The sequence below is a fragment of the Capra hircus genome, chromosome 16 (genome assembly GCF_001704415.2).
Source record: "Capra hircus breed San Clemente chromosome 16, ASM170441v1, whole genome shotgun sequence".
In the NCBI taxonomy this organism is placed as follows: domain Eukaryota; kingdom Metazoa; phylum Chordata; class Mammalia; order Artiodactyla; family Bovidae; genus Capra; species Capra hircus.
In genome coordinates this window covers 27,112,283-27,138,935 of record NC_030823.1, presented here as the reverse complement: position 1 = coordinate 27,138,935, position 26,653 = coordinate 27,112,283, and the positions used below count along the sequence as shown (strand labels likewise).

The 26,653-nt window shown below is 38.2% G+C and overlaps 1 protein-coding gene across 10 annotated transcripts in view; it reads left to right on the top strand.

Annotated features, from left to right (window-relative positions):
* ENAH (enabled homolog (Drosophila)) overlaps window positions 1-26,653 on the top strand; it is a 161,761-nt gene that overhangs the window by 112,402 nt on the left and 22,706 nt on the right. For 4 of the 10 annotated variants that reach the window (XM_018060212.1, XM_018060215.1, XM_018060214.1 and 1 more), the window contains 7 exons: window positions 2,080-2,164; window positions 18,024-18,328; window positions 19,498-20,298; window positions 22,232-22,536; window positions 23,454-23,599; window positions 23,764-23,821; window positions 24,646-24,694. In XM_018060212.1, the coding sequence (XP_017915701.1) occupies window positions 2,080-2,164; window positions 18,024-18,328; window positions 19,498-20,298; window positions 22,232-22,536; window positions 23,454-23,599; window positions 23,764-23,821; window positions 24,646-24,694 (1,749 nt within the window). Of the gene's footprint in view, window positions 1-1,658; window positions 1,671-2,079; window positions 2,165-18,023; window positions 18,329-19,497; window positions 20,299-22,231; window positions 22,537-23,453; window positions 23,600-23,763; window positions 23,822-24,645; window positions 24,695-26,653 lie in introns of all 10 variants that reach the window. The other 6 variants (XM_018060211.1, XM_018060213.1, XM_018060217.1 and 3 more) reach the window with 3 other exon arrangements.

Sequence of the window (26,653 nt, the reverse complement as noted above, 5' to 3'; positions counted from 1 at the left end):
AGTTTGCTGAGTAAACTTAAAACTCAAAACTTAAAAAAAAAATCCAAATTAGACCTTTCTCACATTCAGATTTTTTTCTCGAGTTATATCAGACTTCCGTTAGTTTAATTTAAAAAACCTTTAAATGAAATCAGCAGGATTGAGTTGAGGTATTGACATCTTTCTCTTTGTGTTGAAACTTAATATCGAGAGATTTTAATTGATGAATTTAATCTATTAATATTATTGTTACAATAATAATTATAGTGCCTGGTATAGATGTGTTAGGATCAAATTTGAGATTAATGCCAAACAAATCTGACATTCACCTGATTATTTGAGCTGCATGAGGTTTTAACTTAAATATCCAAACATTATTTTTGAAAATAGTTAAACCATGATGGTCTTATGAGTTGACCATGCTAAATACTCACATTTAATATTTTTTTGATGAATATAACTTTGTAAATACTGCCTCCGACTAGTTTATATATTTTCAAAAGTATCCACCCACCTTGTTTGTCCCCTTCCTCCAGCCAGAAGAGACAAGTAATGTACACTGAACATTAGCGTGTGGCTTAATGTGGCAGTCTATTTTTGTATCATTATCTTGATATCAGAAAGGAGAGAATTCCACTCTGTTTACTAGACACTATATATCTTCATTTATGCAAACATTTAAATGCATTTTTAATTTTAGAAGCTTTTTGATTTTTTGTTGTTGCTGTTACTGATGACATGGAATTAATATATTTTTATATTTCCTTTATGTGGCTCTTAAAATAGCAGAGACTTTTAGGAAATCTAGTGAAGTATCATTGCAGTTGTCATCTAATTTGTCTTCAGAGGACAAATTAAATGATTAAAAACATGTAAAGAGATGAGGGAAAAATTAGTAGGTAAGTTCAGATCAAATTATTTTTTTACACTTGGGATATAACAAGTACTGTATTACATTCTAATGAACCTTATCGTTCTCTTTGTGAAATCTCCACTAGTATAAAATAGATACTTGGGGCTGTTAACTCAGATTTACAAGAATTTATTAACTGTCTTTTATACTAGTGGTCTATAAAAACACTTTCAAAATATCTGCCAGGGCCCTTTGCTAGCACACTAGAATTCACAAATATGTATAGCATTATCATTATGCATATATTTCTCTCCAAGAGTGAAAGATAACTACTATTTCTTTATTCTCTTCTTTACTGGATTAAATTCAAGATTGTTCTATTATAACTATAAGCATTGTATATTAGGTCCAGTATTTTATTTATCTCATTTTGTGACAGTTTTTATATCCAGTGACATTAAAATGTCCCATTGTTTAGTGGCCTTCTTTATGAGATGCTAAAAATGGGTCTGCATTTTATATGACATGGGAATGAATGGTCATTAGTTTCTCATGACAGAATCGTGTTGGTTTGAATGCAGGTTTTTTGTTCTGTTTTACCCCAAGTGAAAAATTATTGCAGTTATCTCTGTTACATTAAAAGTTCAGATAAGTAGATTAATTATATGTGAAAGTTTAGCAAATGTTTGTTTTCACCAGTGCTGGAAATGCCAGGCCGTTAAATAAGAATGGCAACTTAAAGTGGGCAAGTTTGATAAATGCATTAGCGTGCATCAGTCTAGTAATAAGGTTCTCATGCTTTCTCTCTCCTGTTTTTCATTTCCAGTGTTCTATTTAGGTGAGTTTTTGAATTCTGATTTTTCATTTAAGTTCTCCCTCTCCACTTCATGAATAAGTACCCCCAAGAGAATGTCTCATTGTCTTAGAAAATGTCAAGCTTAGGTGCCTATTCAGATGCTCATTGAACACTTGTTTTACTCAAGCTCTTCATATATAAATGTTTATTTTTCCTTTATTGTTGATGTTTTCCATTTGTTTCAAGTAAGCCTTCTGGAAATAATGACAGTATTTTGTTGCAGTCTTTCATTTGCTGTGTGTTATATGAAGCTTATATTTTATTTTGCTAAACAAAAAGAAGATACATTTGTAATTATGTGATGGTTTTATGTTATTCTCATGATTTTACCTCCTCTATCCAGCACAATATAAAGATAATGTTCATTTGTAATGTTTCCCTCCCTTTTTAGGGCCAACATTGCCTAGACAAAATTCACAACTACCTGCCCAAGTTCAGAATGGCCCATCACAAGAAGAATTGGAAATTCAAAGAAGGTAAATTCTCAGGTTATTACTTGCCCCTGTCTACTGCAGAAGACCAGTCTGTAAACGTCTGATATTGAAAGTAGATTGTGTCTCATCATGAAATGTGTACTGTTAAGACTTAAAGACATTTTTATAGCTGTTATAAATTAATCTGTGATCATTACGGCTGTCAAGTGACTAATTTGGAAGCTTGAAATAGTGTTGACTGTATAAGGCATTGGACATTAGACAGGACTTAGTAATGAAGTGTATAGTCATTCTGATTTTGATTAAACTGCTGGTTTAATGAAATCAATAATATTATCTTCATTATTTTCAGTGCAGTGTAGAAATACATTTGAAATTATAATACAGCTTCATCTAGGGATTTTTTTTTTTGAATTAGCAAAATAGTCTCTCATTATAAGCTACTTTATAACAAAACAGTTTTATAAAGTTCAGGTACAATCAGTAACTAAAATTGAGCTAGTCAAACCAGGTGTCCTGCTTAAACAAAGGAAAACTTTTTTTGGAGATGTTGATGTTGCTTTTGGTTACTAGTAGATTACCCCTGTTTTGTTCTGGAAATTGATAGCCATCATGTAGATGGAATTTTCCAGTTGAAAGGCATTTGCTCCATGGCAGGCCAGTGTATTTTATTGTTGTCTTTGATTTGGACCTCACATTTGAGACATTCTTTATATTCTTTATCTTATCTTAATATATGTGCCATGTTTCCCTGACGGATGGTCAGGGGATCTCTTGCTGTGGTTCTTTGTTGGTTACTTTGCTGTGTAACTACTTAGTCCTTGAAGAATGCCCTCCAGGATCTCCCAAAATGAGTTTTGTTTTGGACCGTCTGTATCTTCAGATAGTTCCAGAAAATAGCCTCCACATGTGGTGAAACTCTGTCTGCCCTTTAGAGTGATGCTGTGACAGATATGAATAAAATGAGTTTCTGTAGAAATAAAATTGAAAGGACATAATCATTTCAGTTCTATGTTGAAAGTTTTAAACATACTAGGATAAGTCTAACAGAAATTGTAATGATCTGTCTCTCACACACACGAAAAGAAAAGTAGTTAATAAAAAATGATCATAGGGGACTTCCCTAGTGGTCCAGTGGTTAAGACTCTGTCTTTGCACTGCAGGGGGCACATGTTTGATCCCTGGCCAGGAAACTAACATCCCAAGTATTAGGAGTAGTAGATTCTTCCTAGCCTTTGTTAGCCTTTGTTAGATTCTTCTACAAAGGCTGGGAAGAACTGCAAAGGCTAGGAAGAACCAGGAGAAAACCCTGAACATAGTACATAATCTTTGGGTGATACAAAGTTGGCAAGCAAGCAGTCCCAGACACAGTTGCTGGAGGCCAGGACAGTAGAGGATAGAGACAGAAGCCATCTGCTAGTACTGCTGACTCGTTCAGGGTCACAGGTGGGACATCTGCTTTGCACAGGGCTGTCAAGAACTTGCAGCACACAGTTTTAGTTGGAAATGAGTATTTTAAGTGAATTTTTAGAAATTGTTACTGGAACACCATGCCTCGTATATTTTTTCTCTTTTCAAAGTGTTCATCTGAACTTGAAGTTTTTCTCTTTGTATATGAGTAGATACTTTAGAGTTTGAAAATTGAAGATGTTTACATTACTTGTTTAGTTGAAGACTTGAACTCAGTCATTTTGAAGCATGAAATCCAAACTTCTGAAAAGTTCATATAAATTTTATGTTTTTTGTCCACAGTCACGCATAGACTGCTTTCTCCTTCCACATGACACCAACCAATTTCCTTCTCTCTCCAGTATTTATTTCATCTTCATTCCTTTTCTTCATTCTCCACCCACTTCCTTTTTATTCTTATGAAATCTGCCTGTGTCTCCACAGATGTACTGGACATGCTGCTTCCATCATTTACTTAGACTAGTCTTCTCTTAAGAGTACCACTTCTCTTTCTTCCTTTTGATACTTTAGAATCTCTTTTTGCTAACCCTTCTCCTTTTCTCTCCTTTTTGTACCTCTTTGTTTTCTTACGTAAGGTTTTGTTTTTTCTTTCTGATGGTTTTTCTTTCTGATGGTTTTTCTTTCAAATTGATGGTTTGGTTGGGTCTTGTAGTTTTATGCTGGCGGCTTCAAAATCTACAGCTCCTAATTATCCAGTAGAGATCTAGACCCATATTTCCAGTGAAATGGAGTAGTGTCATGGGTCCTTTTTGAGAGCTGGACGGAAGTGGTGAACTACTGCCTCCTTCTATCCTGTCCCCCCCACAGACACACCCTTCAGATATGTGTGTGTGATTGTGCACACGTCTGCCCTTACATGGTCCAGAGGATCACAGACCCCCTTAATTCCAACAATGGATGCTCAGTGAGAATTCCTGTTGTAGAGCTCATCCACCTGGGTGGGTATCCCACTGATGCCTCATTTGTAATGTACATTCCTTCTGTCTCATATTTCTCCCAGAATTGCTGCGTGGAAAGTCTGTAATTATCTTCGTTCATGGTATCTGTTCAAGTACAGTTCGTCCTTTCTTTCTCTAAAAGCCTGTTGGGTTTACTGTTCTAATATTCTCATTGGTAGTAGGTTTCTCCAGTGTTTATTCTCTTATATACTACTATAGATTTGACTTTCTAGTTTTTCTGTCTTTAACCTAGATCCCTTTCAGCTATTCCTACTTTATTACTGCCAGATTAATTTTTTTTATTAAACTTTTTTTGCTCAAACAGTACAGGAGGGTCTCAAGTTAGGGAGGGTAATCTGCTGCACAGTTGTGCCTTCCCTCATATTAATCACCAGATTTAAACATTTTTAACCATTTCTACCTTAAGTTCTTTTGATGAGTTCTTCCATAATAATTTGTTTATATTTCTATTTTTTGATTAGTCACATTACAGAGAGTAGCTATTGAATCTTTGCTATGAGAAATGAAGATTTGTTTACTTCCCCTGCCAATTATGAGTAGTTATTATTTTTAGTTCCTCTTGGGCTTTGCTGATAGCTCAGCAGTAAAGAATTTGCCTGACAGTGCAGAAGACACAGGTTCGATCCCTGGAGAAAGAAATGTCAGCTGACTCCAGTATTCTTGCCTGGAGAATTTAATGGACAGAGGAGCCTGGCGGATCGCAGAGAGTCACATACAACTGAATGACTAGACAACGACAGCCTTAGACAATATGTCTTAACTCCTAACTCTGTAAGAGGAGTGCAGCAGTTCTGCACATCCCGCTGCCCCCTTTCTTCCGTTCTGCAACCTAGCTTTGGCAGACACATCATCTTTTTTATTATTTTCAAGGTTTATACATTTGCAGTCTTTCTGTTACTGTTATTAAATTTTTGTCTTTATGTTGTAGGTGATCTTTTTCCCCCCTTCCTGGAATCCATTTAACCTTCTTAGTAACCACAGTAGTCTGAGTTTTCACCAAGATGTGATTAGATTAGGTTTTGGGGTCCTCCCCTATTTATTAAGCTCAATACTTAGTGGACTGTTTCTGTTTGGGAAGACAGCCACAGCTCCTAATTTTTAAGAAATTTTAATTTCTTAAACCATTTCCTTCTGTTTCTTCTGTTCTCTTTTTGGGGAACTCCTACTGATCAAATGCTGGGCCTCCTGAGTTATTTCCTTATGATGCTTGTGTTTTCTCATTTCCTGCCTCTGTTTCTTTGTTCTGTATTCTTAGTGATATTTTTAAAGATATTTATTTATTTATGGCTACATCAGATCTTAGCTGTGGTGTACAGGTTTAGGAGTGCATGGGCTCTGTAATTTGTGTTGCACAGGCTTAGTTGCTCTTAGGCATATGAGATCTTAGTTCCCTGACCAGGGGTTGAACCTTTGTCCCTTGCATTGGCAGGAGGATTCTTAATCACTGGACCACCAGGGAAGTCCCTTCTTGGTGATATTTTTAACTGTGCATTCTAGACCAGAACTGTCCAGTAGAAATAGAAGCTACATGTTCAATTAAAACTTTGCTAGTAGCCATACTAGCAGAAGTGAAAAGAAACATAAAGTTATTTTTAATGATTAGGGAGCAGAGGGATGACTGGTGCATTTTCTTCAGATAATGTGTGTGTTTCTCGTCAGCTTGAGTATGGTTGTGTTTCACACTCCCATTCTCTCTTATCTGCTCATCTCAAGTTAGGTCTTCCCCAGCTTCTTCTCATGTCTGCTTCAGCCATCCTCCTTGTGTGTTCTGGACTCTGGATGCCTCCACTCTTCAGTCCAGTTGTGTTAAAGGCCAAGTGTTTTGTTCTAAGTGCTTACAGTACATGAAGGTGAGGAGCGGTGGACAAAAAGCCTCACCCTAATCAGAGAATAGAGGGAATGTGGCATGGTGTAATAGAAGGTGGTCAGTGCTGTGGGGAGAAGTAGAGCTGAATAAAGGGAATATATGTTGCAGGAAGGCAGGGGAAGTGGTTATAACTTTAAAGAGGTTGGTTGGAGTACATCTTCTAGAAATGAACAGAAGGAGTTAGCGGAGTAGATGTCTGGGTAAGTGCATTGCAGCAGAGAGAATGGTTCTGCAAAGCCTTAACACAGGACTGTGTTCGCCTGTGTAGGGAGGAACAAGGAGATGTTGAGGTTTTAGCTGAGAGAACAGGAGCAAAAAAGGAGAGTGTATCATGCAGGACCTTAAAGGCAATTATAAAGAGTTTATCTTCTATTCTGAGAGAAATGAAGTACCCATTGGATGATTTTGATGGGAATGATCTGGCTTAAAATTTTAACAGAATTAGTCTGGCTGCTCTAATTCTGTTAATTATGGGATTCCCTGGTGGCTCAGATGGTAAACAGTCTGCCTGCGATGCGAGGGAACAGTGTTCTATCCCTGAGTCAGGAAGATCCCTCGGAGAAGGAAATGGCACCCCACTCCAGTGTTCTTGCCTGGAGAATCCCAGGGACGGAGGAGCCTAGTGGGCTGCCGTCTATAGGGTCGCACAGAGTCGGACACGACTGAAGCGACTTAGCAGCAGCAGCAGCAGTGGGAAGGATGAGATTAGTATGAACTGAAACAGGCGAGACTGAGTAGATTTTTGGGGGAGAGATCAGATGAATTTTGAAAATGCTACACTTCAAGTAGTGATGTTGACTAGGTAGTTCGATGTACTAGTCTGTAGAAACTGGGAAAGAATTCTAGACATGTAACTCCTCCCTACCCTTTCTGTCTTCCGAAAATTTGATGATAAATTGGGTCCACGAAAGACCACTCAGTGTAATTTCCTACTTTGTAATGGGTTTGTTTATGCACACTTTTGATTCCATTAGAATTCTGGAGTGGGGAAAGATAGTATGACTGGTCCAATCTGCTGACTTGAATAAGAGTCCAGGCACTCCTGTCACTCGGCTGCCTACATTCCTGGTGGCCAGCTCTCCTGACACCCAGTTCAGTTCTTTGGCCTGGAGAGCCCCTCCATGTGTCTCTTTCCTCTGTATGACTGTTTCTACACCATACTCTGTTTTTCCCTCTGCGCTTCCCTGAGTAGCATTTTACCTCTTCTGTCCTGCCCTTCTTATTCTTTCTATCTTACCATTTTTCTGTAGACTCTTCTCCAGGTATTTTAATGATTTTCTTTTCTGAACTCCTACAATTTAACCACACCCTTTTTATGTTTTATTGTTTGTTATTTTACGTATGAGTCTTAATCTCTACAGTAAACATTGTTGGCTATTTGAGAGTAGGGACCTGAGTAAAGTTTTTAATAAAAAGCTATGGTACTGAATTCATTTACATGTAGGTGTTGGGACATAACAGGCAGAAAATAGGAGTTCATAAGGTTGTTGGGACCGTTAAGTAAGATAATACACACTATTTTCATGCTGCCTGGGCTCTTCCGTCTGTGCTCTAAGAGCCAGTGGGAGGTATTCCTGACGAAATGTTCTCTGAGCTGTGCCTTGAAGAGGGAGTGAAGTAGGAATCTGAATCTGATTTCTGAAGAATCTGCTTTTGTTTGGGACAGTCCATTGGACATTGAGGAGCTTCAGTTGCATTTTAGGGACATCAGTTGTACAATGTAAAGACAAGGAATGGCCATCTGCTTTCTGGTTTCTGCAGTTTTGTTGATGAGTGATGTTACAAATTGAATAGTGTCTCCCAAGAAATCCACTACCTCAAAATGTAACTTTTTGGAAATAGAGTTGTTAGTTACAATGAGGTCATACTCGAGTGAGATGGACCCCCTTTGTCCACAGTGACTGGTGTCCTTATAAAAAGATGAGAAAGTTACAGAAACAAGATAATCATGTGAAGACACAGAGGGCACCATGTAAAGACGGAGACAGAGACTACAGTGATCCTTCTGCAAGGCAAGGAATGCCAAGAATTACCGGGCTTCTGAGAAGGAAGAGGAAGGCATGGACAAGACTCTTCCCCTGGGGCCCTTAGAGGGAACCGGCCCTGCTGACACCTTGATCGCAGACTTTAACCTCATACTGGGGGAGTGAATTTCTGTTGTTTTAAGCCACCTGGTGTGTGGCCTTTATTATGGTAACCATAGAAACCAATATAGGTGGTCACTAACTTAGTAGACCAGCAAAAGCTAAACTTGATGCACGACAGAGAAGAGGAGATGTGGGTGAGAGGCCGTACTGGAGGGGGGATGAGTGAAAGCCGCCCTTGCTCCGTTGCCGTCATTGGCAGCCAGACCTGTAGAACTCAGGTGAGGAAGAAGAGTCCTCAGAAGAGTCCTCCTCCAGAAACTTGCTCAGCCAAGAGAAAAACCAAAGATGTTGACATCCAGGGTCTTTCCCCGTGAAGCTCATTTTTTTAAGGCCTTCTGAATCAGCTTTAGTACTGCTTATAAATGTGAGTGGACAGCCAGGGATCTTCATGTCTTTAAGGACAACTTCTACAACATGAAGACAGATCAAAACAAACAAAAAAATTGATACTGGAGGAAATAGATATAATAACAGGGAACAGAAGAAAACCTAAAAATATACTGTCATAGCTTCAGAGAACTAAGAACATATTTCATCCATAAAGCAAACATTTGTAGCTATTTTAGACTTCCCTGATATTCCAGAGATATTGCTCTCCTAATGTGGCAGGAAGTGGGAAGTGGGTTTGATCCCTGGTCAGGGAACTGGATCCCACATGGCAGAGCTTAAAGATTCCATATACTGAAACCAAGACCTTATACAGGAAGAAAAATATGTGTGTGTATCTATATACAAATATGTATATAGATACTTGTATCTATATGCAATATAGATATACACATATATATATTTTAAAAAGAATGAGTGTAAGGAAATGTACTTGGAAAATTTTTTCGAAACAGCGTTAATTTTAATAATAGGAGGTTTGAGAAATAAGATTGAGGCAGTTGTCCTGAAAATAGCAGTAAAAGAGATAGTGTATGAGTATATAGTGTATGAGATAGTACATGAGGGGAAAAAAATAAAGATCAGATTAGGTAGCACCCCATCCAAATAATAGGAATTTTAGGAGAAGAAAGAACAAAAATGTGAGGAAATGGAACCTGCAAACAAATAATATAAGGAACTTTTCCTGAAATTCAGTGGCCTGGTCATGGTCAGGGGTGCTGACTTCTTCTGAAAAGGGCCAGACAGTGAAGGACCTAGACTTTGTGGGCCACAGGGTCACTGTGCCATTAGTTATCTCTACCCCGGTAGCTTTGTGAGATGGGCCAAAATTTTCTGGGGGAAAGAAAAAGAGTAAGCAAACAAACAAAAATAGATCACCTGATAATATTTGACCCCGTTGAGAGGGTCTAGAGTTCTGATGGAGAGTTTGGGGTAGGTATGGAAAAAAGAATCAAATTCTGAAAATAGCCATTTTTAACACCACTGTTAAGAAAGGAGTTGTTCTGGAAAGTAAATACGGTCAGCATGAGTCAGTTAAGTGGCTGCTGATGTATCCAAAGTGCCGTCATGACTTTATTGGCAGAATAAGGAAGGTGAGATTTTTAGGAGGGTTAGAGAGTCTGGGAATTAAATCATTTATGTAGTACTAAGTCAGGAGATAACTTCTAAATCTGAAAGACTAAGAAGTATTAGTTCCAAACAAATATATTCGTTAGAAACATAAATATCAAATGTGTTAAATGTAGTTGTTTCTGGGGAGAGAAATCAGAAGTGATGAAGAGTTGAGAAGAGGATTAGTGTGTTGGATTCAGTTCAGTTGCTCAGTCATGTCTGACTCTGCAACCCCATGGACTGCAGCATGCCAGGCTTCCCTGTCCATCTCCCAGAGCTTGCTCAGACTCGGATCTGTCAAGTTGGTGATGCCATCCAACCATCTGATCCTCTGTCATCCCCTTTTCCTCCTGCCTTCAATCTTTCCCAGCATCAGGATCTTATCCAATGAATCAACTCTTTGCATCAGATGGCCAAAGTATTAGAGCTTCAGCTTCAGCATCAGTCCTTCCAGTGAATATTAAGGACTGATTTCCTTTAAGATGGACTGGTTGGATCTCTGCTATCCAAGGGACTCTTAAGAGTCTTCTCCAGCACCACAGTTCAAAAGCATCAATTCTTCGATGCTCAGCTTTCTTTATGGTCCAACTCTCACATCCATACATGACCACAGGAAAAACCATAGCTTTGACTAGATGGACTGTTGTTGACAAAGTAATGTTTCTCCTTTTTAATATGCTTTCTAGTTTGGTCATAGCTTTTCTTCCAAGGAGCAAGCATCTTTTAATTTCATGGCTGCAGTCACCATCTGCAGTGATTTGGAGCCCCCCCCAAAATAAAGTCTGTCACTGTTTCTACTGTTTCCCCATCTATTTGCCATGAAGTGATGGGACTGGATGCCATGATCTTCCTTTTTGAATGTGGAGTTTTAAGCCAGCTTTTTCACTCTCCTCTTTCACTTTCATCAAGAAGTTCTTTAATTCCTCTTTGCTTTCTACCATAGGGTGGTGTCATCTGTATATCTGAGTTTATTGATATTTCTCCTGAGAATCTTGATTCCAGCTTGTGCTTCATCCATTCTGACATTTTGCATGATGTACTCTGCATAGAAGTTGAATAATCAGGGTGACAAAATACAGCCTTAATGTACTCCTTTCCCAATTTGGAACCAGTCTGTTGTTCCATGTCTGGTTCTAACCATTGCTTCTTGACTTGCATACAGATTTCTCAGGAGGCAGGTCAGGTGGTCTGGTATTCCCATCTCTTGAAGAATTTTCCACAGTTTGTTGTGATCCATACAGTCAAAGGGTTTGGTGTAGTCAAGAAAGCAAAAGTAGCTGTTTTTCTGGAACTTGCTTCCTTTTTCTGTGATCCAACAGATGTTGGCAATTTGATCCCTGGTTCCTCTGCCTCTTCTAAATCCAACTTGAACATCTGGAAGTTCATGGTTCATGTACTGTTGAAGCCTGGCTTGGAGAATTTTGAGCATTACTTTGCCAGTGTATGAGATGAGTGCAATTGTGCAGTAGTTTGAGCATTCTTTGGCATTGCCTCTCTTTGGGATTGGAATGAAAATTGACCTTTTCCAGTCCTGTGGCCACTGTTGAGTTTTCCAAATTTGCTGGCATATTGAGTGCAGCACTTTCACAGCATCATCTTTTAGGATTTGAAATAGCTCAACGGGAATTCCATCATCTCCACTAGCTTTGTTTGTAGTCATGCTTCCTAAGGCCCACTTGACTTCTCATTCCAGGATGTCTAGCTCTAGGTGAGTGATCACACCATCATGGTTATCTGGATCATGAATATCTTTTTTGTATAGTTCTTCTGTGTATTCTTACCACCTCTTCTTCATATCTTCTGCTTCTGTTAAGTCCATACCATTTCTGTCCTTTATTGTACCCATCCTTTCATGAAATGTTCCCTTAGTATCTCTAATTTTCTTGAAGAGATCTCTAGTTTTTCCCATTCTGTTGCTTCCTTCCATTTCTTTGCATTGATCGCTGAGGAGGGCTTTCTTATCTCTCCTTGCTGTTCTTTCGAACTCTGCATTCAGATGGGTATATCGTTCATTTTCTCCTTTACCTTTTGCTTCTCTTCTTTTCCCAGCCATTTGTAAGGCCTCCCCAGACCCCCATTTTGCCTTTTTTGCATTTCTTTTTCTTGGGGATCTTGGGGATGGTCTTGATCCTTGCCTCATGTACAATGTCTCGTACCTCCGTCCTTGGTTCTTCAGGCACTCTGTTAAATCTAATCCCTTGAATATGTGTCTCTTCCGCTGTATAATCATAAGGGATTTGATTTCGGTCATACCTGAATGGTCTAGTGGTTTTCCCTACTTTCTTAAATCTGATTTTGGCAATAAGGAGCTTATTATCTGAGCCGCAGTCAGCTCCCGTTCTTGTTTTTGCTGACTGTATAGAGCTTCTCTATCTTCGGCTGCAAAGAGTATAATCAGTCTGATTTCAGTATTGATCTGGTGATGTCCATGTGTAGAGTCATCTTTTGTGTTGTTGGAAGAGGGTATTTGCTATGACTAGTGCATTCTCTTGAGAAAACTCTGTTACCTTTGCCCTGTTTCATTTGGTACTCCTAGGCCGAACTTGCCTGTTACTCCAGGTATCTCAACTTCCTACTTTTACATTCCAGTCCCCTGTGATGAAAAGGACATGAGCATGGCTCATAGTTTCATTGAGTTAGACGAGGCTGTGATCCATGCCATCAGTTTGGTTAGCTTTCCGCGAGTGTTGGATTAGTGTTTTATTATAAACTTTGTAACACTTTGACCTTTTAAACTATTTTATAAGTTTAATGTTAAAATTTTTCATGAGGGTTAAATTGAGTTGACAGAATGAATGTTTACCTTAGATGTTAAATCGTATTAGTCCAATACTTTTGCTATAGTAAGATGATGATAGTATAGTTTTCTATTCATATTTTGTGTGTCATTTGTTAATACCAATTTCTGATTCCTACTCATACTATTAATTTGGCTTCCTTGGCTGACTGATGAAAAAACATATTCTAAGAAACATGAGTCAGTCCTATGTCAGTCTCAGCATAGAACTTAATTTAGTTAGTATCTATAAATAGTTTACAAATCATCACTACTACCTGAAAGTTATAAGAGGGGAGTAATAACCCCAGCGCAGAAGCAGGAGTTGCAACGATGAGAGTGTACTGTCCTCAGGTTAGCCTTCAGAGGCAGGATGGACCAAGAGTGGACCGCCTTCTCTTGTGAGTATTGTCTCCTGTCTCAGGAGTTTTATAATATTAAAAACTTTATTATCTTGTTTAGTTTTATCCATTGTTTGTTTGTTTACTAATAGAGATTTGCAATGCCCACATTTTATTTATGCAGTTTTATTTTCTGTCAAATGTTAATAGCATTAGTGTTACTGAATGTTAGCAACCTGGAGCATTTTTCCTGATCCACCCTCCTACTTCATTATGTTGAAATTTAAATTACTTTTCATTTACCTAGTGCTATTTTTTTGATACATAAGGCTGAATGAAATGTATTTTCAAATTTTTATATAGATTTTGCTTGCTGTAAGAAAAATAAGTCTTTGAGTTAACATAAACTAAATATGTGTTCAAGTATATAAAAAAGCTGTTGATCTTATTGTTGCCTGGTGCTTTGTGCATTCTCTTTATATTTGGGGATAACTCTTCTCGGGAAGAAATAGATATTTTGGTGGTGGGAAGAATTTTTCCCGATAGTTTTAAATGCTCTTTATGGCTATAATATTAGTCATTTGCACTGTTTTTTTTTTTTTTAATGAAAAAATATATTTTCTCAGAAACTTTTAAATTGCTGTAAAATGCATGTCCAAAAGAAAAATTAGTCTCCAGAATGTTTCCATCATTCAGAATTAGGGCCTGTGTACTTTGAAAAAATTTTCAGTTGGAAACAGTCATTTGTAGTCAGAACTCTGGGAAGAAGAACCATGTGCATTTCCAGGGTGTGAGCTGGCTGTGATATTTCTAAGAAAAGCAGAGTTTATAAATTTGGAAACTGTCCCCCTAAAAAGATATACAAATGTCTTGCTTTAGAAGTCAAAACATGAAAGTCAGTAGATTTATATATACCATCCAGTTTAGGTGGGAATTATTCATTCCACTGTGGATTTGTAAGCCTGAGATTTTGACACACAACTTGGGAAAATAGGTTTAGATGTGTTTCTTTTCAGTGAGCAGACTAAAAATTGGAGACTTCAAACACTTTTTCTTTCTTGCATCTTTTTTCCTTTCAAATCAAAAAAATGAATAACAGAATCTCCTGGCGCTGTAGGAACCGCCTACTTCAGTCTTCTGTCAGTGAACTTGGATGATCTTTCCGGCATTGTGCTCTTTTCTTACATCAGTATATTCCTTTTCTTTCATAGCCTGAAAACTCAGATATTATGACGTGTGGAACTGTTCTTTTAAGTCAGGGTACATTGGTTGTTAATGCCATTATTTAATAATTCTTTCAGATTCACTTTACTCATACCTGGCCTTCCACCTGTGCTTTAAGCTTATTTTTCGTGTTAAAAGTGGTCTAGAGAAGCGGCCATTAACTGGGGGGTTAAAAAAAAAACCCAAGAATTTGGATGAGAGATGAAATGTAGTCTTAGAGTACTATGTGTTTCAGCTGTGAACAGCGTTTACATTATCATGTTAATAATGTAAACTCTGAATGAATATTGATATAACCAAAAATCAGTATTTTCCCATGGCTATATTGAGAAAAGCCTGTGTGTGGTGAGGGAGTTGCGAGAGATATCTTATGTCAGTAGACATATTTTATAAAATTAAAATATGAAAAGAACTGACATATCTAAAGAAACAGCCAAAAGAGTTGACAGTAATTATCTCTGATCTGTTGGAAACTGAGATGGGAGGGTTGGAGCAGTGAACTGCTGCTTTTTTCTTACAGACTTTAAAAACTACGTGCTTGTATTATTTTGATGGAATAAAATGAAAGAGGTAGCACAGGATTTTAACAGAGCCTAAATATTGAATATTTTAATCATATATCTTAGTACAGCTACATTAAAAGTTAAATACTTTCCCCTAGCTTCTGTTTTCAAATATATTCTAATTAGAATAATATGGGTATATCTTTTGTCTTCTGGACCCAGTAGGCTGTTTAGAGTATTACATTTAATATGCTCTTATTTTTTGATGAGTGTTGTGTATTTCAAATGCAATATAAGCCCTAGCTGAGTTTATTCATTAGATGCCGGTTATTCAAAAATAATAATTTTGTCTTATTATTAAAAACATTCTTCTGAATACACCTTATTTCTTGCCCTCATCCCTACAGTGATATTGTTATCCCTTAGAAACTTTGGCAGCTAGTATTTTATCAAATAGTAGAATGAAGTCAGTAATGTACCCTAAAAATCAGATTTTATTATTTGTCAGTATTTTTAAGCAGCTATTTCTCATAAGCAGGACTACCCTATGTGTCTTCTGTTTTTCTCCTGCATTTACTGAGTATGGTGATCTGTCCAGAAAGAAGCTCTGTATTTTTGTGCTAATAGGAGAGGGCTTGGACTTTTCTTTTTGTTTATCAATTAAGGAAACATGAAAGGTAGAGATTTATGGAAAGATTTTATTGGTTTATTGATACTGCTGGGAGGAATGAAAAACAGCATACACATTTCTGTCATGTAGCAGCACTTCCTCTAGTCAGAACCCAGTCAGCTTATCAGTCAGTCCAGGGAAAGTCTCAGTTTGAAATTCCCAAATAATTATTACTATAGCTCACATTTATTGAATGTTCTTATGCTCCAGGTACTTATTAAAGAGCTTTCACGATACTATCTCATTTCATCTTCCCGCCAATGCTTTGGAATATTTTATGTGTAAGATGAATATAACCTTTTATTTTAAATCTTAGGGCAGGTTAATTTTTATAGCAGTTTAATCATTTAAGTTGAGCTGGATACTTGGAGACATCTAAAGCAAACTATTTTAGAGCCACACGCAGGAGGCTTCTGCAGGTTTTAGTGTAATTGCAGATATTTTTATAGTCATCATTTGAAGTCCTAGAGTTGAGATTTTTAGTCAAATTGAATATAAATACTGAGACATTCTATACTTCCTTAGATAAGGAGAATTTTGACTTTTTCTAATTTAATGAAGCATTGATAGGATTGAAAGCATAGGTATAGGCATAAAGGGTAAATTTAACAAAGTGATTCTAAAATTTACCTAGAAAGAGTTAAATATCTAAGAATCATCTAGAAAAACTCAAAAAGAAGAGTAATAAGAATGGCTTCATCCTAGTAAATATTAAAGTATACTTTCGGCATCAAAGCATCAAGATGTTAGTGCCTTGCCAGACAAGCAGATCCATGCCCCAGAACATTCTGGAAGTTCAGTAATGCACATGTAGAGGTGACATCTTAAATCAGGGCTGTAAACTGTTCAATAATAGGTGCTGTGATATAGGTCACTTCTTCACATGTTAAGCCCAAGACGAATTTCATATGAACTAAGGCTTTTATTGTAAAAAATAAAAGTATGAAAAGAAAGTGTTAGCAACTATATAATCTTTTTTGTGGGACAAGGCTGCCTAAGAAGGGTATCGAAAGCAGGTTACATAAAGGAATAATATTACTTGATTTTCTATATAAAATTAAAAGCCATATTACAAAACAACACTTTTAAAATCAAAGACATAAAGCCATAATAAAAGTTAATACCTATGACCAATGTGTGGCAAAGCATTGTTACCTTTAATATAGAAAAGAACCTTTCAAAGAAGTATGGAGTATTAACTCTCCCAAGAAAGCTGATCAAGGAACATATGCAGTCAATACTAATATAAAAATCAGTAAACAAATTGTAAAATATTTAACATCAGAAGTAATTAAATAAATGAAAATTGTTATATGATATCAATCATATTAGCAGAGATTAGAAACAATGATAGTGTTCAGTGTTAGTGAAAGGAAAGAAAAGTGGATATTCTCATATACTGTTGGACTGCTGCTGCTGCTGCTAAGTCACTTCAGTCGTGTCCGACTCTGTGTGACCCCATAGACGGCAGCCCACTAGGCTCCCCACTGCTGGCGAGTGTTAATTGGCACCACCATTGCTGAAGACAATTTGGAACTGTATATCAAAAATCTCGATATTTATATATTTTCATCTAGCAAATCTGTGTGGATGGTGATGCTTAAGAAGCAGTTAGAAAACGGTTCAAAGATACGTGAGGATAAATGTTTATTGCCATATTAGTAATAGTATTAGGCTAACATATTGTACCATAGGAGACTGCTCAAACTGAACAACTGAACAGTGGAATACTACACCGGCATGAAAAGTAAAGGTGCAAAATTTTACTTAGTGCGTTAAATACCTTTTACAATATATCAAGTGGGAGAGAGGAAAACAGATTTTTTTTTTTTTTGGTTTATATTCCTCATATTCCTCATGTATTTTTACATGAGGAAAAGTCTGGAAGCATGAATGCCAAAATGTTAATTTTACTGACCTCTGGATATGACACTTAATATGATTTAAAATTTATTTCTTCTCTTGGTTTTTCCCCATTCACCAAACTTTTATTGAGCTATTGCTGTTACTAGCCATTGTATTTTCTGATATGATAAAGTATAATTTGTACAATGAAAATTTGATGTCATTTTAGGAAGGTAATTACAAATTAGAAATATTTTCATTAAATGAAATAATGTCTTGGTCTTTAAAGTGGTATGTTCAGTTACTCGTTTCTTTGGACCACTTTATTCAGGAAAAGTGCAGGATAAAATGTGACATTAGTTTAATGTCCTGAAACAGCGAAAATGATCCTAGTAAGAGAAATTTTTTCATTTGTATGTACCATAAGCTGTCTCTACTGAACATAGTCCTTCTTCACTTGGAAGGAGAGATGTTGATTGCATGGTCTACACCGCTTTGTATTTAAATCAGAAATAAGGTTCTTGTAGGTTCATTGTGAAAAGAATGGGTTTTCATTGTGAGTAGCCATAATTGCCTACTGTTTACTTTCTTAATTTCAGGCAACTACAAGAGCAGCAACGACAAAAGGAGCTGGAGCGGGAAAGGCTGGAGAGAGAAAGAATGGAGAGGGAGAGGATGGAGAGGGAGAGGCTAGAAAGGGAGAGGCTGGAGAGAGAGCGGCTGGAGCAGGAGCAGCTGGAGCGGGAGCGCCAGGAGCGGGAGCGCCAGGATCGCCTGGAGCGGGAGCGCCAGGAGCGGGAGAGGCTGGAGAGGCTGGACCGGGAACGGCAGGAACGAGAGCGGCAGGAGCAGCTAGAGAGGGAGCAGCTGGAGTGGGAGCGAGAGCGGAGGATATCAAATGCCGGTAAGAAGTTTACAGACTGTTCTGTGTTCCTGATGTCTGAGCTTGGTGGTGTTTGGTGGAGTCATAAATTAGGAAGAATATTTAGCATTTGAGATTCTTGGGATGAAGCAGTACGATTCGAAATTAGAAAAAATATGTGGCGATTGCTACTTTATCTTTTTTTTTTTTAATTTCTCTCTGTGTTGCTTTTATTGCTTGGAGACCTAAAGCTCTTGGAAAATTTTATTCTGGCATTCTAATTCTTCTAACTGCCTATAAATTGGCTATAAAGTGTAAATTATTTTCATGGGAAATTTTTTTGTGTTAGATGAATTTGGGATATATTTCCCTTTTGAGGTTGCTTCAATTTTCTTGAATACTGTAGCTATCCAGAAATTTGCTTGATTGTGTTCTCAAGTTTTTGAAGGAGGAATTAAAAACAGCAAGTTAAAAAATACCATCTCTAAAGCTGACTAGTAATGTAAACATATTTTAATATTGTGAAAAATTAGTGAAAATTACTAAATATGATGGAATTTTATTGAAGGATGTATGGGTAAAGATATGACTAAAAATTCGAGGTATTTTGACATTCATTAAAATTAACATTTATTATAGGATTTAACAATTTTTCTATTCCATATGATCTATATCTAAATTCTCAATGTGGGTTGATTAAATATTGATTGGTTTGTTGGGTTAATTCATTTGTTTTGATTGCCTAGTTATTTTCTGGGATTATAGTCAACATAACTTTTCCACAAATGATCATTGAATTTGGAGGCTTCTAGCCCTTACTGATGAACTTTTTGCTAGTTTCTCTATTATTTTTAAAAAGCAATTTATTCTTTGTGATCTTATTCATGTAATGTTAATGTCCTTTCAGTGGATAAAATAATGAAGGTTAAGACGACTGTATTTTTTTGCTGTAAAAATAAGCTAATCAGTTTGATTTACTGATCTGTTACTTGATTTAAAAAAAACATACTGTCTTTTGGATCTAAATATTTATAAGTTAAAACGTTCTTGAGTGAAGTCAGGTATTTGCACATGTGCTTTAATTCTCTGGAACTAACTGTAGTCTACGTTTGTACATTTTGTCTGAATGCTGGTTTTGTGGCTTTACTAGCTCCCTTTTTCTCTCTCCTTTTTTATCCTGTCTTTCGCCGCTGCTTTCTACCTCTGTCCAGCTCCATCCTCCGACAGCTCCCTGTATAGCGCTCCACTTCCTGAGTATGCCAGTTGCCAGCCTCCTTCAGCACCTCCTCCATCATACGCTAAAGTCATCTCAGCTCCAGTGTCAGAGGCCACTCCTGAATACGCTGTAGTGACCGCTTTGCCACCTACTTCCACACCCCCTACACCACCACTTCGACACTCCGCGACACGTTTTGCGACATCTCTAGGTTCAGCCTTCCACCCCGTTCTTCCCCACTATGCTACAGTTCCTCGTCCTCTGAACAAAAACTCTCGACCTTCTTCTCCTGTGAACACACCCTCTCCTCAGCCTCCAGCTACGAAGCCCTGTGCCTGGCCGACTTCCAATTTCTCACCCCTCCCTCCATCTCCTCCAGTAATGATTAGCAGCCCCCCAGGCAAAGCCACGGGTCCAAGGCCTGTCCTCCCCATTTGTGTTTCTTCTCCTGTGCCCCCGATGCCCCCCTCACCAACAGCGCCCAACGGGCTGCTTGACTCTGTCCCGCACCCCGTGTCTCCGCCGCCTACCTCAGGGCCAGCAGCGCCGCCGCCACCGCCGCCACTGCCTTCCCTGGCACCACTCTCACACTGTGGATCTCAAGCTTCTCCTCCTCCGCCTCCGAGCACCCCTCTTGCCTCAACTCCCTCATCCAAGCCTAGTGTTCTCCCTTCTCCCTCTGCAGCTGCCCCTGCCTCTGTGGAGACTCCTCTAAACTCTGTGCTGGGAGACTCCTCTGCTCCTGAGCCAGGCTTGCAGGCAGCCTCTCAGCCGGCCGAGACTCCAGCCCAGCAGGGTAAGGCTTCCCTGATCGCGACTAACCGCTAAGCCCTTGAAAATGTTCCACCCCAGACAGCTTCACTTCCCTAGAAGAATGGGGAGGATGATTTTGAAAAAGTTGAAGGTGGGTTTCTTTCTGTTGGATTGATTGCATTTGGAGGATCAGTAGGAGGAGTTTCCCTGTTGAGCTAGATTTGGGTTTTTGTGCAGTGTTGGAGGTGTTTTTCCGTGTTTCAGGGTCTCTGTACATTTCTCTGAATAATCACTGGGAAAACATTACTAGACACATTAATCCACACAATAAATATATAGTCAAACGTGTCTTCCTTTAATTTCTGGGAAATACAGAAATTATGTTTAGTGCCCAACTGTAGTCATTAGATCTGTGTCATCCAGGAGTCTCCTCTGGGACAGTTCTTATCTTGGACCCTGTTTCTTTTTGGCCCCTCCTGTATGCATTGGGCTTCTCATATCAGACTTCCAGGGGTGGCTGCCACCCTAAACCATGGGGAGCATCCCAACTTTGCACACGCTGGGGAGAGGGCAGTCGTGACGTTTGCCCCAAAGGATTCCATGGTCGGGATTGTAAGCCTATAGGGATAGTTGGGAGATGGTAGCATCCTCTACAGTCATCCCCCTACTCCCCATGCTCGAACTTTGCTGTCTCAGTGACAGGGAAGGGAGGTGTAATCTTCTAGGTATGGATTATTCCTAAGTAGAGAAGGACCTCGTTCTGTAAGTAAATAAAAAGATTCCTAGCAATCACTCCCTTTTTAAAATAGGATTTAATTAGAAATTCAGGAAGGAATATGACAAATTTGTACTTACGAAGGAGTTTTATAGTCTGGATTTAAGCACATCTTAAAAAAAAAATCTTAGTTCTAGGGGTCTTGTTATCTCCGTATATATATTTTTCATGTTGACTTGCTGAATTTTGTTTAAACGCTGCATCAGAATTCTAGTAGATGCAGTTCAGTATCACTGTGAAAGTAGTGCTGGACAAAAGAGGCACAGTTTGACACGGTCAGTCACCCCACCTCCTGTATCCTCAGAGTTCTGTTGGAAGATTGACAGCCTAGCACAGTTTTTCTTCCAGGAGTTCGTCGTTTCAGCTTGTGTCACTGTTCAAAGTTACCAGTTTTGAAAAACTCAACCTCCCAATATGCAAATAGCATTTTATTTGTCCTAAAACAGCCCTTTAAGGCTTCAAGGAAGCGGGAAGGACCTACAGGGTCGGCCTCCGGATTCTCCTTCTTATCCACTACTTTGTGATTTTACAAGACCTGGACATTCTCCCACCCCCATCTTCTGGGCTAAAACTCTGTACAAGTTCTGTTGTCTCCTGGTTGTTTTAATAAAGTAAGGATTCCTTTGCTTCAGTTAGTCTCAACACTCTTGATACACTGTATTTAAGTATGGAGTATTTTTGAGATGCTGGAGCCTGGGACCTGCCCTTCTTTCATGGTCTCGATTCAGCCATTTTGGAAAGCAAGTAAACTATATGTTTCATTAGTGTAAGATTTATTATCTCAACTCCGAAGGTTTGTCCAGGTTATTTTGGATCTGTTATTTCAAATAACACTAATAGCCGAACTACACATACATTTCTCTTTTCAGTGATGCTACCTCCATCCCGACCTTTATAAGCATTTAATTTACTAAATCCCCATGAATGAAAAAAAAAACCCTAATTAGACCATCTGTTTCAAAGTTCTGTTACTAAAACTCTACGTTTAAGTAGTTAGCTTAAGATTTGGCTTTAAATTTTAGCATTTTTTAAAAAATATTTTTTGTATCTTTTTAATACTGACTTGGATTTTAACTTATGTAAATTGAGCTCATAAATTTGTGATAAATGTTTAATTTAGCATGTCACTCTACATGCCTTTCCTCCTGAGATAGTGTAACGTGGCTCTATCATTGACAGTCTTAACATTTCTTTCTCTCAGGCATTGTCTTGGGACCACCTGCACCTCCACCCCCTCCTCCACTCCCGCCAGGTCCTGCCCAGGCACCAGCCATACTCCCTCCTCCCCCAGGACCACCTCCACCCCCTCCACTCCCATCCTCAGGGCCTCCGCCCCCGCCTCCTCCACCACCTCTTCCCAATCAAGTACCCCCTCCTCCTCCTCCACCTCCTGCTCCTCCCCTCCCTGCATCTGGATTTTTTTCGGGATCCATGTCTGAAGACAATCGCCCTTTAACTGGACTTGCAGCTGCAATTGCTGGAGCAAAACTTAGGAAAGTGTCACGGGTAAATGGATTTCCTAATTTATTATATTTCTTATGTGTGTCTGATTCTGTCTCAGCATCTAAAATATTGAAATTATTGTATTCTCACTGTATGAACCCTGTGTTATTAACTTCATTCACTAAAAAAATTTGAAATAACTTAAGTTGCAAGAATAGTGTAAATTCATTACTCGGATTGACCACTAAACATTTTACCATATTTATTCTTCGTATATGTTTTCTTCTGCATAAACTCACACACTCTTTCTGTCTGAATTCAGGATAGATCAGAGACACTATGCTCCTATTTCTCTAAATACTGAAGTGTGTATTTTGTAAGAAGAACATTCACCCACATGACCACAGTATAATTATCAAAATCAGGAAATTTAATTGATACAATGCTACATAATCTACAAATCTATTAAAGTTTCACCTGTTGTCCAATGATGTCTTTTATGGCAATTTTTTTCCTATTCCAGGGTCACTCCTGTTACGTTTTGTTGTGATATCTATTTAATTTACTTTAAAATGTAATAATTCCTAATTTTCCTCTTTTCATGATACTGACATTTTTGAAGACAATAATTAAGTATTTTGTAGATCTGATATATCTCTAAGATTTGATTGAGGTTATGCATTTTGGGGGACAGGTTTTGCAATTTTTACCACCAAAGTGATACATCCTTTTCAATGCCTTATACAAGGAGACATGTGATAGCATGTTATGCCATTACTGGTTATATTAGCTTTGATAAAACTTCACTGATACATAAAATTACTCCATTGGTTCTTAAGGTTTAAAAATAATACCTAGATGTTTTTATTGAAATTAATGTGGATATATCCTTCTGTTTTGAATGTAATATATTAATAAAAGATTGATATATTAGGATTGCCCCACATAGGAGTTTACTATGTGTTTGTATTCTCATCAAGATGGAAGATGCCTCTTTCCCAAGCGGAGGGAACACCACTGGTGTGAATTCAGCCTCGTCTAAAACAGATACAGGTCGTGGAAATGGACCCCTTCCTTTAGGGGGTAGTGGTTTAATGGAAGAAATGAGTGCCCTGCTGGCCAGGAGGTGAGTGAGAAATTACGTGGGTGTGTCCAGAATTGAAAGAATTGTGTTAATTTTGTTCTAAGTATAATTTAACGAGATGCAGGCCTTCCTTTTTGGTATAGTTTTAAACTGTTACATGATTTGTTTTAATTTTTTTATCTGATGTACCTTCTCCTTTTTCCTAGGAGAAGAATTGCTGAAAAGGGATCAACGATAGAAACAGAACAAAAAGAAGACAAAAATGTAAGTTAATAAGAAAGAGTCTACTTCATGAGGACTTCCCTAGCAGTCCAATGGCTGAGACTCCATGCTGCCACTGCAGGGGATACAGGTTGATCCCTGGTCTGAGAACAAAGATCCCACATGCCAAGTGGTGTGAGCAAAAAATAAATAAAAATTAAAATAGTCTGCTGCACCTGAAAATGTGAGATTCAAGTATAGCTCATGTCAAAGATTAGTTTGAATTTAATTAATTTCAACTAACAATATTTATTTTTAACTCTTCAGATATTAAAAATGGCATCACTTTTTATATATTTTTAATGACATTCTTAGTAAAATGGGTTGAATGTGTATAGTTAGGGGAAAATTACTGGAATTCTTACTTATATTTAATTATGTACCTAAGCCTGCCTTTAAAGGAGTGAAGGACTTTTTCCTGGGTTTTTAAAATATCTGAGAGTTTCCTTTTCCTTTCATTTAAAAATGAAGGAATTTGACCAAATACCGGTGGTTATTAGCTGTGCCCTCTCTTCCATTCAGCAGCACATTGGCAAGTGTGGTTCTCATTGAGTGTGCAGGTCTCAGTGAGAACACACGAGGAAGGGAGCCCCGAGGAACTGCAGTGTGGGAGGGAGGAGTTTGGAGGTGGGGCTGCTAGGATACATGAAAAAGTCTAAACTTAGAGCAGAAGAGAGAAGAGACCGATGAAGGCAAAAGTGGGAAATGGCCGAAGGTATAAAGCACCAAATGTATACAGCAGGTTTCTAGAAGGTATAAAGCACCAAATGTATACAGCAGGTTTCTAGAAGATACGATGTTATTAATATGTATTTCTGTATGTTTAGGAAGACTCAGAGCCTGTATCTTCTAAGGCCTCTTCAACAACTACACCTGGTAAGTTCAGGGGATACATTTTCATCTTTATGAACTTTATCTAAATATTAGTACTTCCCAATTAAAAAAATTCTCCCTTTCCCCATGTTTAGATTAAGTGACTGCTTAGCTACTAAAATGTTAAAATTCTTGGTTCACATTTGAAAGCACTGACTTTCTCCTCTACCTTTTGTGACCCTGAAGCAGCTGTTCATATCTTGATGACACTGGGAGATACTATTAAAATCCAAACTGTTTTTTCTGTGACTTTCTCTGAAAATCATAATTTTTATACCTTCTATGTATATTATTGTTAATCACTTGAAGTTACTCATTTAAACAAGGAAAAATATGTCATCTAGATGAAAGAGAAATACTTTTAGTAATTGATTCTTAAAGGCAAGGATTTTATATGTCATTTCTTCATATTTGACTAAATGACTAAACACTGAACTGCCTGTTTCTCTCCTACCTAATTTGGAATGAAGTTTGATCATTTTGATGAATTAATATTTAGAGTTAGCCATAGGAATCAACTATAGGGAAATGCCTATAACAACCACTCATTCTCACTGAATAGTGATTCTATAGTGGCCTGATTGCTGTATTATAATTATATTGTAACTGTGACTAATTTTTCCTCTAAATAGGACTCAAATCAGTTTATGTTACCTTAAGTAAAAATTCTGTTTGTGATTTACTTATTTTTACCTTTATCTTCCCAAAATCAGTGTACATGCTATTACTAAACCATAGATATTTTAGGACTCAGCTATAATTTAGAGTCACAGAACTTTTTGGAATTTGAAAAGAGCTATGAGCCCTCTCCCAGGGAAGAAAAAATCATATTTTTATACAAAACTGATCATCATTTCAAAATATTCACTAATTCCCTGAAGGTCATGTACAGAACCCTCATCTAATGTATATCCCCTGATTTAAAACATGGAAAACTGAAGCATGGGTTTTGTATGTATTTTTTTCATGTGTGTTTGCACATGTGTACCATTTTTATAAAATTAAGGATTCATTCAAAAAGTCTAGAGGCTTTTTTCAGAGATGGCAATGGCACCCCACTCCAGTACTCTTGCCTGGAAAATCCCATGGACGGAGGAGCCTGGTGGGCTGCAGTCCATGGGGTTGCTGAGGGTCAGACACGACTGAGCGACTTCACTTTCACTTTTCACTTTCACGCATTGGAGAAGGAAGTGGCAACCCACTCCAGTGTTCTTGCCTGGAGAATCCCAGGGACGGGGGAGCCTGGTGGGCTGCCGTCTATGGGATCGCACAGAGTCGGATACGACTAAAGTGACTTAGCAGCAGCAGAGGCTTTTTTACTTCACTTGATGCAGTCAGTTTTTTTCCCCTTAATTGCCGCATGTCAGACACCTGCCAGGCCAAAAAGAAGCGAAAGATGAAGTCACCCTAAGCATAAGAAATGCATGATTCAGCTTGGATGCTGAGACACACACACAAGTGAAAAGTTAATGTTTCATAACCACATGTTGAATATTTTAAAATGTATCAAGGAGAAGGAGATTGTATAGTTGGGAGTCACCTGGATCATCTTTGTAGGAGAAAATGACATTTTGCCTTGCCTTGAAGAGTATTTCGCTTAGCTGGAAGTAGAGAAAGGAGTGCTTTTTCAAAAGGAAGTGGGTATGGCATGGGCAGAGATGGGGAGTTGGAGCTGGAAGAGACTAGGAGGCATCACTTCGCCTGCCTCTTCTTTAGTGACAGTGTTCTTACGACCATCCACTGCCTGTCCAGTTGTCCTTCAGGAGTCCCCTCTTTTCCCCTACTCTGGAGGTATCTCTTGGATGTGTTTCTGATTCTGTCTGTCGTAGACATCCTCATCTGATTATCTGACGTCCACTGGCTCAGTCTGTGGTGGTCAGTGAGAGAGTGTGTTAGCTGTGAGAATACAGAAGGAGTATTGATTGACTGGTTGGTGGACAAGGAGTAAAGCAAGATGAATGA